A 17,091-nucleotide genomic window follows, 5' to 3' on the forward strand; every position below is an offset into this window, starting at 1 on the left:
TTCAAAGAAGCTCTCTATGCTATGGCTGCTTCTGCAACAGTATCCTTCTATTATTTGTTATTGGATACTTGTAAGCCTGGTGTTTGGGGGACATGAGCTTGTTTTCTGTTCTTCTGGTTCAGACTTCTTTTTAGGCAGGTGCTGCTCTGGGTCTTGGAAATAGGGCTTTCCTACTCTTCCTGCTGATTCCCAAGTAGTTGGAGAATATTTAAATATCAGGACTTAAGATAAAAACCTACCCATTTCCAGAGCAGAGGGTTTTTCTGTTCTCGTTCTCCAGCTGCACTAGGCTTCCTCCTGTAAGCTGAAAGTGAAAGGCTTTATATCCTTTTCTAAGATGTAAAAGAGTTTGTTTCATAGAGGATACAGAGAAGGGGGGTCTAAGCTGGGCTTTGTGTCTTTTCTGCAGTAGTTACTGCTTCCCTCCCTTCTCCTGCAGCTCTGAATGGAGTTCCTCAGTCTTCCATGCTGTTCTGGGCTTCATCATGAGTAATGGTGAGGGCTATGTAGAAGAGCCTGCAAATTACTGCAGACTTAGTGTCTGCCCCTCTGAAGGTTTTATTCTCTCACATTAGCTCACATTTGGAGTTCAGCAATTTATTAAAAACTTTATCTGTTTCCTTCTTTTATTTCTTCATCTGTTTCTTACCAGCTTATATGCTATCCAGTATTTCTTCTTCGTGTGCTCTGCCCCAAGGAAACAAGTTCTTGTGTCTCTCCCATGTCTCCTTGGAGGCTCCTGTCTTCCTTCAGATTTTAAGGCTGGTTGTTTGGCCTGCAACCTCAGCTCTCTTATACTTCTGTAGATTATCTGGCTTTCTCTTGTAATTAATGTGGGAATGACCCTTTACAGCTTCCTACAAGCAAAATGGAAATTCTCTATTTCTCTTTAAAACTTCATATTCCTAATCAATGACTTTCCAATTTGTATTTTCAAAAAATATTATGTAAACCAAGAACTATACTAAAAAACACTCATTAACTGCCTGCTACCCCAGGTCACAAATTTGTAGATAGAGCAATGAATACAGGTGATTTACTGTGGAATTTTTTTTTTAAATAAATAAATGTGTGTGTGTGTGTGTGTGTGTGTGTGTTGTGTGTTTTATTGATTTCAGAGAGAGGAGAGGGAGAGGGAGATAGAAACATCAATAATGAGAGAAAATCATTGATTGGCTGTCACCTACATGCCCCCAATTGGAATCAAGCCTGCAACCCAGGCATGTGCTCTGATCAGGAATCGGATTATGACCTCCTGGTTCATGGGTCAATCAATGCTCAACCATTGCACCACATTGGATGGGTGTGGGATTGTTTTTGATCACACCACCTATAATGAAGTGGGAAGAGAGGATTGGTCAGGAAGAAAAGTGATGCTATTATAAGGGAGACCCCAGGCCCCATGGGAAAGCTCTGAAAGTGGATTGGCTCTGAGAGATGTCCTCAAATGAGTCAAAGGACCAAGCATTTTTGATCCCTAAATGACTAGTGTTTGAATGCAGATTGCTCCTGTTCCTGATGAGGGGACATAACTTTGGGTGAGACAGGTTCTTTCTGGGGAGGAATTCAGCTGTGAGCCATAACCCAGTAATTCTCCTTTGAACTTTCCAGAAAATGAGCGTCTCTATCCTAAAGGGGGTTTTTGATGATCCTCTATAGCAGTGGTTCTCAACCTTTCTAATGCCGCGACCCTTTAATACAGTTCCTCATGTTGTGGTGACCCCAACCATAAAATTATTTTCATTGCTACTTCATAACTGTAATTTTGCTACTGTTATGACTCGTACTGCAAATATCTGATATGCAGGATGTATGTAGGTGACCCCTGTGAAAGGGTCATTCGACCCCCAAAGGGGTCGCGACCCACAGGTTGAGAACCGCTGCTTTATAGTATCTAATACATTGACATTTTTTATATTACAATTTTTTAGTAGGAAAAGTTTTAGTTTTTCAAATTTTATATAACTTATTTAAACACAGCCTTCTTTATATTACTAAGTTTGTTGTTTCGTCTCAGTTAAATCACATGTATTCTTTATCCCCTCTATGCCCTCTTCACTTCCTCCCCACCAACTCCCCCTGCTACAATTACCACACTGTTGTCCATCTCCATGAGTTCTCTCTTTTCTTTTTTTCTTTTCTTTTTTCTTTTCTTTTCTTTCCTCTCCTTTTCTTTTCTTTCCTTTTTTGCTCAAATTGACATATATTCTTGACCTTATGTTTTTATTTCATTACAGTTAATTTTTATGTCATTTTATTTTCTAGTTGACTAGAAAGGAGAGATTTTTTTTTCCATTTCAGTTTTTCATTTTCTTTCTTCGTACAAAACATGCAATTAGCAGTTTTCAAAAATGTGCTCCAAACAAACTTTTTTAATTATCTAAAGACATCCCAGCATTACATTTCTTGAAACCTGAAAAATGTGTATTTTAAATTTAGTTTATAGTTTACCATATAAAAGAGCAAACTCCCATACTGAGAATTCTAGTTAGGCTTAATTTCTTAGTCTTTTGTAATTTTATCTACTTCTTAACCAGTACATCATACACTTGAAAATGTATATGATTCTGTTAAGAAAGAATGAGGAGAAATGTCAGTTTTTAATTTAAAAGACCATGGGGAAATAAAATAAGCAAGATAATTTTTAGCTTCATGTTTTGCTTAGTGGCTGTAAAAAGTTATAGTTTAAAGAAATTGTTTATTAGTAGGATCTAGTGTCACAGATTTGATATGTAGGATGCACTTTATTCATCTGCTATCTAGTATGTCTGTGTTTCATACTAGAAGTTTAGTGAACTATGAACAAAATATTTAAAGTCAGTGTTTTTCCATTACTAGTTATAATATACTAGAGGCCCGGTGCACAAAATTCATGCACAGGGTGGGGGTGGGGAGGTCCCCTCAGCCCAGCCTGCACCCTCTCCAATCCGGAACCCCTTGGGGGATGTCCAGCTGCCGGTTTAGGCCCGATCCGATCAGACCTAAACCAGCAGTCGGACATCCCTCTCACAATCCTGGACTGCTCGCTCCCAATTGCTCACTTGCCTGCCTGCCTGTTCACCCCTAACTGCCCCCTTGTTGGCCTAGTTGCTCTCAACTGCCCCTCCTGCTGGCCTGGTCACCCCCAACTGCCTCCCCCCCACCAGCCTGGTCACCCCTCACGGCCCCACCACTGGCCTGGTCGCCCCACGCAGCCTGCTGTTCAGTCATTTGGTCGTCCCTCACTAACCCCTCTGCCGGCCTGGTCGTAGGCAGCCATCTTGTGAGGGTGTGAGGGTTAATTTGCATATTACCTCTTTATTATATAGGATAACGGATTAACAATTTAACCTTACAGTATATGGTTTTGCTGTCATTAATACTCTCCTAATATTTTCTTTGAATCAGTCTTACTTAGACAAATCAGTTCACTTACCTCTGCCTGCATTCCCTAAGTTACATAGGAGAATTTGATTAATAAAATCTGTGGATTTCAGGAATGTAATAATTTTCTTTATATCTGAGCCTTATCTTTTAGGTACATTGCTTAAGGGTACATGATTACTCATCTTCATTCTAGATTGTATTTTTATATACATCAATTGTTTTGTATGATTTAAAAAATGAATGACAAAATTTAAGAACTTGAACATACCAAATTAATCTATTAATTATTTATTATATTTTGACAGTATGCTAAGGGTCTATGAGAATACAAAAAATTAAAATCAAAAATAAATAAAAATTGTAACATTGTGAAATGGTAAAACATAAGGTTGCTTATTAAAATGCAATTCACAATGAAAGCAATATCCTAAGTAAAAGTAGAATTATTATGTTTTTCTAGAATTATAAGACATAACATTTGAAAATAATCAACACTTGTGAAAGCAGACTTTAGAAAATGACATAAATCTTACTTTTTTAAAAAATATATTTTTATTGATTTCAGAGGGAAATGTGGAGAGAGAGATAGAAACATCAATGGTGAGAGAGAATTATTAATTAGTTGCCTCCTGCATGCCCCACACTGGAGATTGAGCCCACAGCCTGGGTATATGCCCTGACTGGGAATCAAGCTGTGACCTCCTAGTTTAGTGATGGCAAAGCTATGACACGCGTGTCAGAGGTGACACACGAACTCATTTTTTTGGTTGATTTTTCTTTGTTAAATGGCATTTAAATATCTACCCTAATAAAAGAAAAACATGCAAATTGGTGTCACTCTGCTACCCTTCCCATTGGCTAATCAGGGAGATATGCAAATTAACTGCCAGCCAAGATGGCGGCCGGCAGCCAGGCAGCTGATGTGAACAGGGAGGCTTGCTTGCTTCAGTGATGGAGGACTCCCAACGTTCCCCGCCTGACTTGCCGGCCTCTCAGCTGCAACTCTAAGCCACTATGTTGCTAATATAGAAGCTAAACAAAACCCCAGAAACCTGCTTTACTCAGCCGGGCTTCAGCCAGCCGGACCGCAACATTGTATCAAATACAGACAGTAAACAAAGGCTTTCAGCAGCAGAGGCCTCAGAGCTAAAGCTGGCCCATAATAAAAAAAAAGAAAAAAAGGAGCGGTTGGGAGCTTCAGTCACCTGTCAGCCTGAAAACGGCCCTCAGCCCCTCAGCCAGACTGGCCAGGCACCCCAGTGGGGACTCCCACCCTGATCCAGGACACCCTTCAGGGCAAACCACCCAGCCCCCACCCATGCACCAGGCCTCTATTCTATATAGTAAAAGGGTAATATGCCTCCTGGCACCATGATCAGCGGAGCCGCGAGGCCTCCCGGCACCGGGATCAGCGTGACAGGGTGCAGCGCCCCAACCCCCTGATCAGCCCTGCTCTGTGCCTGATAGGGGGGAGCTCACCAACCCCCTGATCGCCCTGCGGCTCTCTGTGTGACAGGGTGCAGCGCCCTAACCCCCTGATCGGCCCTGCTCTGTGTGTGACAGGGTGCAGTGTCCCAACCCCCTGATCAGCCCTGTTCTGTGGGTGATAGAGGGCGGCGCCCCAACCCCCTGATCCGCCCTGCTCTGTGTGTGACAGGGGGCGGTGCCCCAACCCCCCTGATGGGCCCTGCTCTGTGCGTGACAGGGGGGAACTCCTCAACCCCCTGATCGGCCCTGCTCTGTGTGTGACAGGGTATGGAGCCCCAACCCCCCTGATGGGCCCTGCTCTTTGCATGACAGGGGGCAGCGCCCCAACCCCCTGATCCGCCCTGCTCTGTGTGTGACAGGGGGCAGTGCCCCAACTCCCCTATTGGCCCTACTCTCTGCATGACAGGGGGTAGCTCCTCAATACCCTGATCGGCCCTGCTCTGTGCGTGACAGAGGGTGGCACCGCAACTTCCCTATCGACCCTGCCTTAAGTGTGACAGGGGGCGGTGCCCCAACCCCCCCATTGGCCATAACCTGAGCATGACTAGCTGTGGCATCGCAACCTCCCGATCCGCCCTGCTCTGTGCATGACAGGGTCGGCGCCCCAACTCTGCAATCGGCCCTGCTCTGAGTCCGACCAGGGGCTGCACCTAGGGATTGGGCCTGCCCTCTGCCACCCGGGAGCAGGCCTAAGCCAGCAGGTCAGTATCTCCCGAGAAGTCCCAGAATGGGAGAGGGCACAGGCCAGGCTGAGGGACCCCCTCTCCCCACCGAGTGCACAAGTTTTTGTGCACCGGGCCTCTAGTATAAAATAAATATCAAAAATATAAGTCTTTGTTTTACTATGGTTGCAAATATCAAAAAATTTCTATATGTGACACAGCACCAGAGTTAAGTTAGGGTTTTTCAAAATGCTGACACGCCGAGCTCAAAAGGTTCGCCATCACTGTCCTAGTTCATAGGTTGATGCTCAACCACTGAGTCTCGCCGGCCTGGCAAATCTTACTTTTAGTCTGCTGATTCATGTATTTATAATCACCTTGGCCTTGGATATGTCTCCAGGTCAGTTAAATTTGGTAAGATTTGATAATAATTGCAGCCATGGGTTTTCATAACATTATTTCTCTCATAAGTTAATTAAATCTTTAGTCAAATAAATTTCTTAAAATCTATAAATCTCTGTAAATGAGATTTTCCTAATACAGGTAAAGACCAATATATAATTGTGTTTTTTTAAACCATAATAATAAAATGTTATGTTTTAAGTCATATTGTTTTAATCCAGGCATTGGATCTATAGAATTTCATTTAAAACATTAATATTTGCTTTGAATGTTTTGTTTTCCTATAGTTGGTAAATTTGTTAGAGTACTTGATAAATTTCTCATGTTGTAATGGCAATTTTCTTCATGGAAATCAGTAATTCTCTTTCTTAAAAGAGTTTGCTTTTACTGTCAAGAAAAATAGCCAGCCCTAGCTGGTTTGGCTCAATGGATAGAGCATTGGCCTGTGTACTGAAGGGTCTGTGTTTGATTCTAGTCGAGGGCACATGCCCAGGTTGTGGGTTCAATCCCGGGGGTGTGTAGGAGGCAGCCAATCAATGGTTCTCACTCATCATTGATGTTTCTATTTCTCTCTCCCTCTCCCTTCCTCTCTGAAATCAATAAAAATATACTTTAAAAAAGAAAATAAAAATAGCCAAAGTCAAAATAACATCACAATCATAGTTAGTGTCACTGAAGAGAAGGGAAAAATATAGAGTGAGAAAGATAAATGGATAGCTTGAGAGAATGCATTCAGCCTAGAGTTGACAAATTTTATGTTTAGGGCTGAAGTACTGTCCCAAACATTAAGAACTTCCTAAAGTGTTAAGATTATAAACCTCACTCAAGACTGTGTAGAGGAAACTCCCCATCTAGTGCACCCATGTATTATTTCTGTGTATAAAATGTCTGAGACTGAATGTTGTTTTTTAAAATATGTTTTTATTGATTTCAGAGAGAGGAAGGGAAAAGGAGAGAGATAGAAACATCCATGAGAGAGAAACATCTAAGGGCTGCCTCCTACATACCTCCTACTGGGGATTGAGTCCACTATACTGGCATGTGCCCTGGCCTAGAATCGAACTGGTGACCTCTTTGGGTTGACACTCAACCACTGAGAAACACCAGGCGGGCTGAATTAATGTTGTTATTCTTTTAATAAATGAAAATAAACTTTCAAATAAAACGGAAAAGTTACTACTTAGTCTTTTTCCTAAGCTGTACTAATTTTTCTTACAAAAGAATTTTTTACAGAACCTTGTTGTTATTGTTTTCTGATGATTAAGTATTATTTCTATTTTTAAAGTAAAAATTATACTAAAAATGAAGTGATTAATTCATTTATTTGTATAGGATACAAGGCCAAGGAGTATTCCCTTCTTCAATTTTTTTAAAAAACTTTTATTACATGTTAACAGATAAGTTTTTCATGTATGCTTTGCAATTGGGAAAAAGGAGTTTTTATTACGTTCTTCTTAGATGAGAATTGAAATAACACTATAGGCACAATGTTGTTTTTTTAATAATTGGGGGTTATTTGCTAGGTGATAGAGTTGGGTATAAAGCTGAGATTTATGTTTATACCATTTCCTTTAGGAATTTAAGTTATGTAAAGATAAATACAGTATTTACTTTCCTTTAAAATACATTGTGAGGAATTTATAAGTATTAACAACACCACCAGAAACCTGCCCATATTCTTCTCTGTGAGAAGTGGTAATGAGACTTCTCTGCATGGATGGAGAAATTTGCTTGATAATGACTTTTTGTGCTTAAAATATTTGACCTCTTGGTGGGTAAAATGTTATTGTTTGTCCACTATTAGAAAATAAATATATGTAATACCCTTTGTAATACTTTAAGCAATAACAAATAAAAATAAAAATAAATTTAAAAAAGAAAATAAAAATTATGATTGCAGATAATATGTATAAACATAACTTAATATTCTATTAAATATTATAAGAAAATAGTTGCAAAAAATCTTATTATAGGGATTCACTCTCTGAGAGATGCCTGTTTTTATCCATACATGCTATTTACACACACACATGTACTTAGTTGTTTTGATTAGTTTCCATTTGATATTTAACTTAATCACCAAGAACAGTATTTTTGCAATTTTGAAGTCTCTAAATCATACATAAACCTGGAAAATATGGAAAAAAAGTTTTAAATCGGGGAAATCAATGTTCCTGGATGTAATTGAATAACAGCATACTACAATCCAACAGTATAACTGTGATGTGAACCTGTATAAATCTAGAATTTTTCTAAAGTAATTTTATTTTCATTAGTGAATCTTAAATGAAAATAAATATTCATACTTCACTCAGAATTCAGCTGCAGAAACAATCAAGAATAATTACATATAGATTTTTCTCCTTTTCATAGGTTCATTCTTACTTTTCTTCCTTACATTGCCTTAGTAGAGGGGATCCCTTTAGCTGGGAAGAATTGTAGGAAATGGTCCTGGAGAGTGAAAAGGAATCAAAGAAGTAGTAGATCCAAAAAAGAATTTATATCTACATTCACTAAAAGTCAGAAATAACATGAGTATTCTATGACTTTGGGTAGCCTTTCCTTTGCTGTTTTATTACAACTTACTAATAGTAAATATTTTCATTAAAACAGTTCTTCTCAAAGCGTGTTTCCTAGATTAGCAGTTTTAGACCACCTGAGAATTTGTTACAAGTGCATATTCTCACAGTACACCCAGACCTGCTGAATCAGGAACTCTGGGGGTAGGGTTCTAGGACTCTGTGTTTAAACAAGCCTTGTAGATGATTCTGATCTACACTAACATTTGAGAATCATGGCCTTAATGTAGGTGCTTGCTTCAGGAATAACAGAGTAGCTCTTCCTTCAGAATATTGTCTTTAAGTATTTGTGCAAATACTTAAATCTAAGTTTCCTCTCTGAGTTCTTCTTTCTCTGAGTTCTCCTTTCTCTAAGGCTGTCCACTCAGATAAGATGAGATAAAGTCAAATAGAAGTAATGGTAAGGCTGTGTGTACACAAAGGATTCAGATCATGCTTTTTTGAAAGTAAGAAAGAAGGCATTCTGATTATTTCCTAATCCCTAATCATTTAATTGCTTTAAAAAAAGATGAAATAGTTTAGTTTCAAATATTAGTAATATGTTGCAAATTATTCTATGATTAATTAACTTTTTGTCCTTATGTTTTCCTCATGCATAAAAAAATAAGTTACTTAGCATTATGGCAGAACTTTTATTATTTGGAACATTGTTTAATTCCTTATTATACATGTTTTTTTGTGTGGATGAAAGGAGTGGTCATCTAATATTATTAAATTGAATTTTTAAAATACATCAGAGTCACATTTTGTAAGAGTAAATATATGTGTTTTTTTAATTAACATAGCTCTTAGAAGAGCTACTACTGTTGATCTCTCACTGTGTCCAGGTACTTTTTCTATGTACTTTACATGCCTTAGCTCATTTAATCCTCACTATTAGTGACTATGATCATTTTCATTTTTTCAGGCGTAGGAAGTCTAATGTCCCAAGATCATCTAGGTACCCATATGATAGAACCAGCATTCCAGGCTAAGCAGTCTTATTCCAAAACACTTTTTGTATTTGCCTGAGCATTATTATTTTTTTCATGTTTTTTTTTCTTCTTTTTGCATACACTAAAGGTGTTTTTAAGAATATCAAACGGTGCTTATGTAAGGTCATATAACTGAAAACTTAATAGTGAACAATATACAGTTAAACCTTCATTCTTGAAAGTCTCCTATGTCAAACAATTTGGTTCTTGACCAAGTTGTTCATGAAAATAATGTCTTGGTTGTTGATCCAAACTTGAACTGGACCTGACAACCCTTTCATGCAGATACATCAGCGTGACAAAGGGAATTTTTCACACCACAAACAAAGGAGAATGAGAGTCAGTTTATTTCTAAACTTCTCTTGTTAACATCTCAGGATATTGTGCTGTGAATATTTTTTTTCTGTAGTTGTTGTTGTTGTTGTTGTGTGTGTATTTCTTTTTTGCTTTTGTTGCTAGCCAAATGGATGCTTAGCACAATTTTAAAACATAAATAGGCCATCAAGAGTGCTGATATTGCTAAAGATGTGAGAGAAACAATGATCACAGGCAATTGAAGAGGTAGAAAAACTTGTTGATTTGGATAAGTAAAAAGCAGTTAGCTGGTGACAACATTTCAGAGCAGTGATATGTGAAAAAGTGAAGATGCTGCATACTGACCTCCAGAAAGACACCCTGAAAGGAGTGCTGAAAGTGATTCCTTTAAGGCTAGTAGGGGGTGGGTCAATAAATTAAAGAAAAGAAGTGTGTGTTTATAAATTAAACAGTACATTAGACATGTACTATGTATAAGGAAGGTTAAAACGGAATCATTTGGGGATCTTGGATGAATTTATTCAATTTACATTATTTCTAATGGGAAAAAATGATTCGGTTTTTGAACAAATTGCTTCTCAAACAGACTTCTGGAACAAATTAAGCTTGAGAACTGAGTTTGGTAAATACAACTAAGTGGGCTTATAAAATGGAGCATGCCTACTTTAGCAAAGCAATTCAATTGTATAACACTGAGTTCCAATTATTCCCTTATTTGTTTAGCTTTTGAGGGAATTTTCAGGGAATTTTTTTAGATCAAGAGTTAATTCTTTGTAATTGGCACAGTGATCCATGTAGTAAGTGTTGAAAACTGTTTTCTTTTAGGGATAGAATGATAAACAAAAAAGATATGTGGAGAACTTTTTTTCTTAAAGCTTCTAGAACTATGAATAGATTTTGTGGCCCTCAAAGGTTACAGAACCCTAAATCCTTTTCTCCATATAGTCATTCTAATTTAGCTGCAGTCTTTGGAGTAGCCTTATGACTGATGTGAAATTTTACCGTGTCCCTTCTACACATTATTTGGTGGATTAGATTGAACTTTTATTAATTTCAAAGGTTTTAATTTAGAAGTAAAGTTTATTTTATTTTTTATTTTGAATTATATTTACTAGTCTTTATGTCTTAATTTCAACAGCATCACTGCAAAACTTGAAAGAGCTTTAGAAAAAGTTGCTCCTCTTCTTCGTGAAATTTTTGTAGACTTTGCCCCATTCCTATCTCGTACACTTCTTGGCAGTCATGGACAAGAGCTATTGATAGAAGGTATGCTTTCTCTCTCTAATCTAATTATTTTAGTTTCCTATAATGTTTCTATTAATCATGACATAATTTGTACTTCTGGAGGAAAATTTACTGTCGAATATAAAGACATTGCTTCCACAAATGCTAATAAGATATTACGTATGATTTCTTCTTGTTCATTTTTTAAATAACATATTTGCACAGTCAGTCTTATTGTACAGCTCATAACAGAATGAAGAACTTTGAAAAAGTTGGATGGGACTCTCTGGTTCTTATGATCCTAATCTACAGGGCTGCTGTATATCCTTCATTAGGAGGCTGTGTTTACTAAGCAAGGATCTCTAAAATTTCCTTCAAAGAGCCAGGCTTCTTCAAGAGCCCTTTTTTGATTCACATAGCATTTGTTATATGAGAATCTTTAACTGAGAAAATGTAAAAAATACTTAACTGGGAATTGATGAAGCTGTTGTCTTTTACTCAGTAGCAGCTTAAACGGAATAAGAAGGCAAAAAAGGTAAATTAACTCTTGTGAAGATTTAATGCACTTGTAATAGGAGAGTAGCTTTGAAAGAAAGTTGTATGGAGCCTTATTTATTTAAAAAAGCTTTGTTTTCTAAATAGTCATGAAATTCAGAAGGGGCTAATCAATATGCAAACGATCCTGTGAGAGAATAATTGCTTTAGGTGCCATTCTTTGGATTTAGAAGCCATATATATATATATATATTTGTTTGCTTTTCACTTCCTATTTTTATAGGTTTCCTATGCCTTTTCTATCATCCTCTCAACTGCTTTTGCACAGTCTGTTTCTATTAGAAATATTTACTAGCTGGCTGAGTTTAAATCCTTATTCCACCACTTTCTTAGCTTTATGACCTTTTGAGACTAAGTTGGCCATTTGTGGCTTAGTTCCTTTCTATAAATTGTTGTCAATGATAGCACCACCCTACCAAGACTCTTGGGAGGATTAAATTATATAGTACATATAAAGCTTTTAGAACACATGTGGGCTGTTCACTTTTTATAAAAAATATTGCATTCTTGCTCTAGGTTAAGTGCTATCTTAGGTACTTGGAATATATTAGTAGCTAACAGACAAATAACCCTGCATTGTGGAGTTTATAATCTAGCAAGGAGAGACAATAAATAAGTATTAAGCATAAATATTTAAATCATATAAAATGTTGAAAGTTGGCAAATGCTATGTAAAAGTATAAGTACAACACTAGTGACTGGGATTATAGAAATGGCAGGGTTATATTGCAGTTTTAAAAAGGGTGATTGATTTTTAATAAGCCAATAGTAAAAGTTACATTTGAGCAAAGATTAAAAGGAAGTGAGTCATATAGCTTACTAGAAGAGTGCTCTAGGCAGAATAGTCAGGGTAGTGACCCTACAACATGTTATTTTTACAATAAGAAAGAAATTGAATAAGCATTATTGAAAACATAAATCTTAAATGTTTCCTTATTCCCTAAAAATCTTATTTTTCTACTAGAGGCCCAGTGCATGAAAATTAGTGCACTGCAGGGGGGTCCCTCAGCCTGGCCTGCCCCTCTCACAGTACAGGAGCCCTCAGGGGATGTCCTACTGACAGCTTAGGCCCACTCCCCTCTGGGAGAGTGGGTCTAAGCCACAGTCTGGCCTCCCTCTGCAGGAGGCGACTGGCAGATCAGGGGAAGGCACTGCCCCAATTACCCCCTCGCTGCCACTGCCACTGCTGGCTGCCGCAGCTGCCTGAGCCTCTGCCCAGCCCTCGCAGCACCAGCAGCCTCCATCCGTGGCTGCGGCTTTGTCCAGAAGGACGTCCGGTCTAATTAGCATATTACCCTTTTATTAGTATAGATATTTAAGTGTATCTTTTCCTAAAATGTTTTGAAAAATTTATAGTAGAAATTTATAATTATCAAGGACATACTAAAATAAACACAGAACACATTTAGTAAAGTAGCAATACTAGTAATGGGTCCAATACTGTTATTAAAACTGGAACACAAATCTGCCCCAAGTTCCCCAGCAGCCAAAGCAAAGAAGGATTTATTTTAAGTTATAAGACTCACATTAGTGGTTCCTAAGTGACAGTTTATGACACTTTAAAATGTAAGGAATTGCTGTCAGGTAACTTTTTAATTGTTCTATATCTGTCAGTCAGGACTCCATTTATGTAGCCCCCTTTTCAGAATTTTCCTTGGCCAGACATCTGGACTATTTCTTATTTTCTTCCCAGCACTTCAGAGAGAAGATAAGAGAAATGGCTGGGTAATCGAGAATAATTTTTATTGGGCTTCTCTGAGTTTACCTCCAATACTCTGGATTGAGTTGAAAGAGCATTAGACTATGCCACTTGGATTTTTAAAAAGGACTATGCTAAAAATGAAACATTGGAACAAGTTACATATTAAAAGTTCGCTTTGTGTTCACTGGGCAAAATGAAATTTTATTTTGTAACTTTCTGCATCCAAAGATATAACCTAATTTTAATATATCATTATATGTCCTGTTTTTAAGATTATATGGATGTATTATTCATATTCTTTTTTGTATTAAAATGATTTTTCTTAATAAAATGACATTAAATGGTAGGTCTTAGGTTTTGAGTTCTGTTTTTTAAATGCCATTATTTGGCAAAATATAAAATTGACAATCTTAAAATATGGTCCTTCAAATTTCTGCCAGTTTATACAATACAAAAATCTAGAAACCTCTGCTGTATAACAGAACATCATTTGGTATCCCTCCCAGTTTAGTCATAACCATTTTTTTTTTCAGATTTAACTCATCTCTATCTTCTTGCTGTAGAAAACATTCCTTAAATATGCAAACAAGTGATGCATTATATTCCTTGTTTTTCTACAACTCTTCCTTCTGCATTGGATCTTTCTCCTTTTTTCTATCCCCCAAATTATTCTCATGTTTTGAATCCTGCTTCAGGTTTCTTATGCCAAAGTAATGCCATCTCTTTGTGGTCCTGTGGCATTATATTTATACAGTATTAATAAAATTATTTTTACTTGTAAATAGAAATAATCTTATTGTTTATATTAACATCGCTTAACTTAGATTCTGGTATATAATATTCAGTATTTCTTTCTTGTACTTCAATAGAACATTATGTTTTTGCTAATCATTTTTGGTGAAGGTAAGTTTTAAAAATAAGGGAAGATGGGTAACATTGTTGTATGGTGGGAATTCCCAATATTGAACATGAACACCCATGAGTTAGCTGCTACATTCATCCAAGGTTCATTCTTGCTCTTCACTCCAGCTTCTGGAAACACATGTGCTTTCATACTCTCATTCTTTAACATGTACTCTTGATCATTCTTTCATTTTCTCTCTGTTCCATTTCCCTTTTATTCTATAATTTGATATACTATTCCTCTCCTCTGAGAAGAAAAACTGTCAAACTGTTGTGAAGAACTCAGGAGATTTACATGATAAAAATATCTTTACCCAAGCTATTGATCAGTTCTGTTTAAAAAATAGTGCTAATGATGAATAAATCGCTTTGCTTTTGACTTTATCATAATATGTATATAGTAGGAACAATGCTGGATTTAGGTAACTAAAGGTATTTTAGAGTCTTACAAAAAGAATCAGTGAGTACTCTTATTTTAAATAATCATAAAATATATTTGAATTGCATTTTGTCTTATTTTATATTCAGTTTTTCTTAACACACATGTACTTAAATTTTTTATTATAGGATAATTGATCTTTGGTAGTTTATATTGTTATGTACTTTAAAATATAAATTAAGATAATGTTCTTTAAGTTTGTCACTTTTATTAGTCACACCTTTTATTTGACTAATAAAAGTGACAAGCTTAAATGTATTCTTGTATGATTCTAGAGTAATCAATGTAGTTCACATCTTTTAAGGTGTATTTACATAGCTTTTGGTGTGTATATGTTTCTCTTGGCAATAATTAAAGATTTTTGAAGACGGTAGTTATTTGGAGCTGAGCGAATTTTCTTTAAAAGGAATCCAGCTTTTCAATTTGAAAAGTAATACATAAAAATTATAATAAATATGTATGCAACTATCAAACCCATCAGCCCATGATGACAAAGCAACCTTTGATCCAAAATTGTTATATTTGTATTGCTGCAGCAATGGAGAATGCACTTCAGAGATACTGTGGAGCTTCTTTTAAAGAAGGAGTTGAGAGGAGCTTATTTTAAAGTTTGTATTTAAATAAGTAGGGCCAGTTATAGATTGGTTGCTGACTGTCAGGAGGTGGCTTAATATTGCTAATTTTTATTTAGGGGGCCTAAGAAAAACAGTGGGCTTAGAGTTGTAATTAGTAATAAAGAAATAGTAGTTGCTCAAGTTAATCAGAAGAGAAGATGCTTAGGTGTGTGTATGTTTGTTAGCATAGTGTCCTTCACTCTGTCTTGTTTCACCATGGCATAGAGAGGCCCTTTAAAATCACTGTTTATAGTCTGTGAGCATTTTATGTTGGTTTAAGACTCATGAGAATATTTAAACTAATGTAATTATCATAAGGGTAAAGCAAAAGTTTCATAAGCATCTAAGGACAGGAAATGAAATACAGTTAGACTTCAGGCAGCCTAGAAATAGGAGAGGGGAGTCAGTAACCAAGGCTACTTCCTTTAACTCTTAAAGCAACTTCATAGCTTCCTATCTGTGTTTCTCTCTGTGTATGAACTCATTTTTTTCTTCTCTCCCAGTCTACCTTCACTTTCTTAGTTGTTTGAACATAGCCCAACATAACATCCATTCTTAACTCCAAATGTGCTTTTAATGTAAATATCTTTCATTATCTGACTATAAATCATTATCTATCTAGAGAGAATGTGAATAGCTTAGCTTTGAGTTAGGTGTCTATCTCTGTTATAATTAGTTTAGAATGGTGTGGATGTGAAAGGCAAGGTTGAATGTAATACACAGGCTCCCCTTTTTAGAAGCTATATATAACTTGAAACACCTTAGAAAAATGGTAGCAGTACAGGAAATGTCACTTATGTGTCTACTATTTTTAGTGACATTAGTAAATATTTCATTAAATCATATAATATTCAAGAATCTTTATAGTTTCCAAGACTAGCATATTTTAAAAATATTTAAATATAGCCTGAAATTTCCACCTCCACCAAAAGAGAGCATCACTAAAATCTTATTATGAAAGTAATAAGCTTAGTCAAGAATATCATAACACCCTTTGGTCATATACAATAACAATATGGCTATATAATTAGAAAAATATGTATTCATTTTAATTCAAAAATTATATTTTAAGTATAATTTTAGTAGTTATTTTGAAATTGTAATAATGCAAAAATAGTACATGACATGACAAATTCAGGGAAGATGGCAATGGTGGCATAGTTTTTAAATATCCCTGAAATCTTCCATGAAAAACAGACATAACAACATATATAGTAAAATAATAACTACTACCCCCTTAATAACTACTAGTCCATTAGCAATAACATATGGACACTTACAATGAAATAAAATGACAAGGTATCCCATTGAACTCCAAAATATGACTGAATGAGGATAATATCTTATCTAATAAAAGAGAAACATGCAAATTGACCATACTTCTGCTACACCCACAAGCCACGCCCACCAGCCAATCAGGAGCAAGTATGCAAATAAACCCAAGCAAGATGGCAGCAGCCACAGAGCTGGAGTGAACAGGAGGTGTGGGTTGCCCCTGCGATGGACAAAGCCAAGCTTCCCACTTTCCCTGGCCAGCTGTGGGCTCCGCCCAAGGCTACAAAGTTTCAATTATAGAAGATAAATAAATCCCAGATACCTGCTTCCAGCAGCTGTGGCCTCCGCTCAAGGAGGGTCTGGGAGCCTGGGTTGCCCAGGGCTGTGGCCAGCCAGCAAACAGCCATCAGCCCCTCACCCAGGCTGGCCACGCCCCCCCAGAGGGGAACTTCACCCCATGGGGCGTGGCCTGCCTGCAAACCACCACAGGCCCCTTGCTCAGGCCACCCCACGCCCCAAGGAAACCCCCACCCTGATCTGGGACACCCTTCAGGGCAAACCAGCTGACCCCCACCCATGCACCAGGCCTCTAT

At 37.1% G+C, this 17,091-nt stretch overlaps 1 protein-coding gene across 1 annotated transcript in view; it reads left to right on the forward strand.

Annotated features, from left to right (window-relative positions):
* Positions 1 to 17,091, forward strand: part of NBEA (neurobeachin) — a gene marked incomplete at its 5' end in the record, with an annotated part of 948,936 nt that overhangs the window by 341,540 nt on the left and 590,305 nt on the right. Inside the window, one exon of the mRNA XM_081083035.1 lies at positions 10,925 to 11,052. Within this exon, the coding sequence (XP_080939161.1) occupies positions 10,925 to 11,052 (128 nt within the window). The remainder of the gene's footprint in view (positions 1 to 10,924; positions 11,053 to 17,091) is intronic.

The sequence above is a fragment of the Myotis nattereri genome (genome assembly GCF_964212035.1).
Source record: "Myotis nattereri genome assembly, chromosome: 2".
NCBI classification, from domain to species: domain Eukaryota; kingdom Metazoa; phylum Chordata; class Mammalia; order Chiroptera; family Vespertilionidae; genus Myotis; species Myotis nattereri.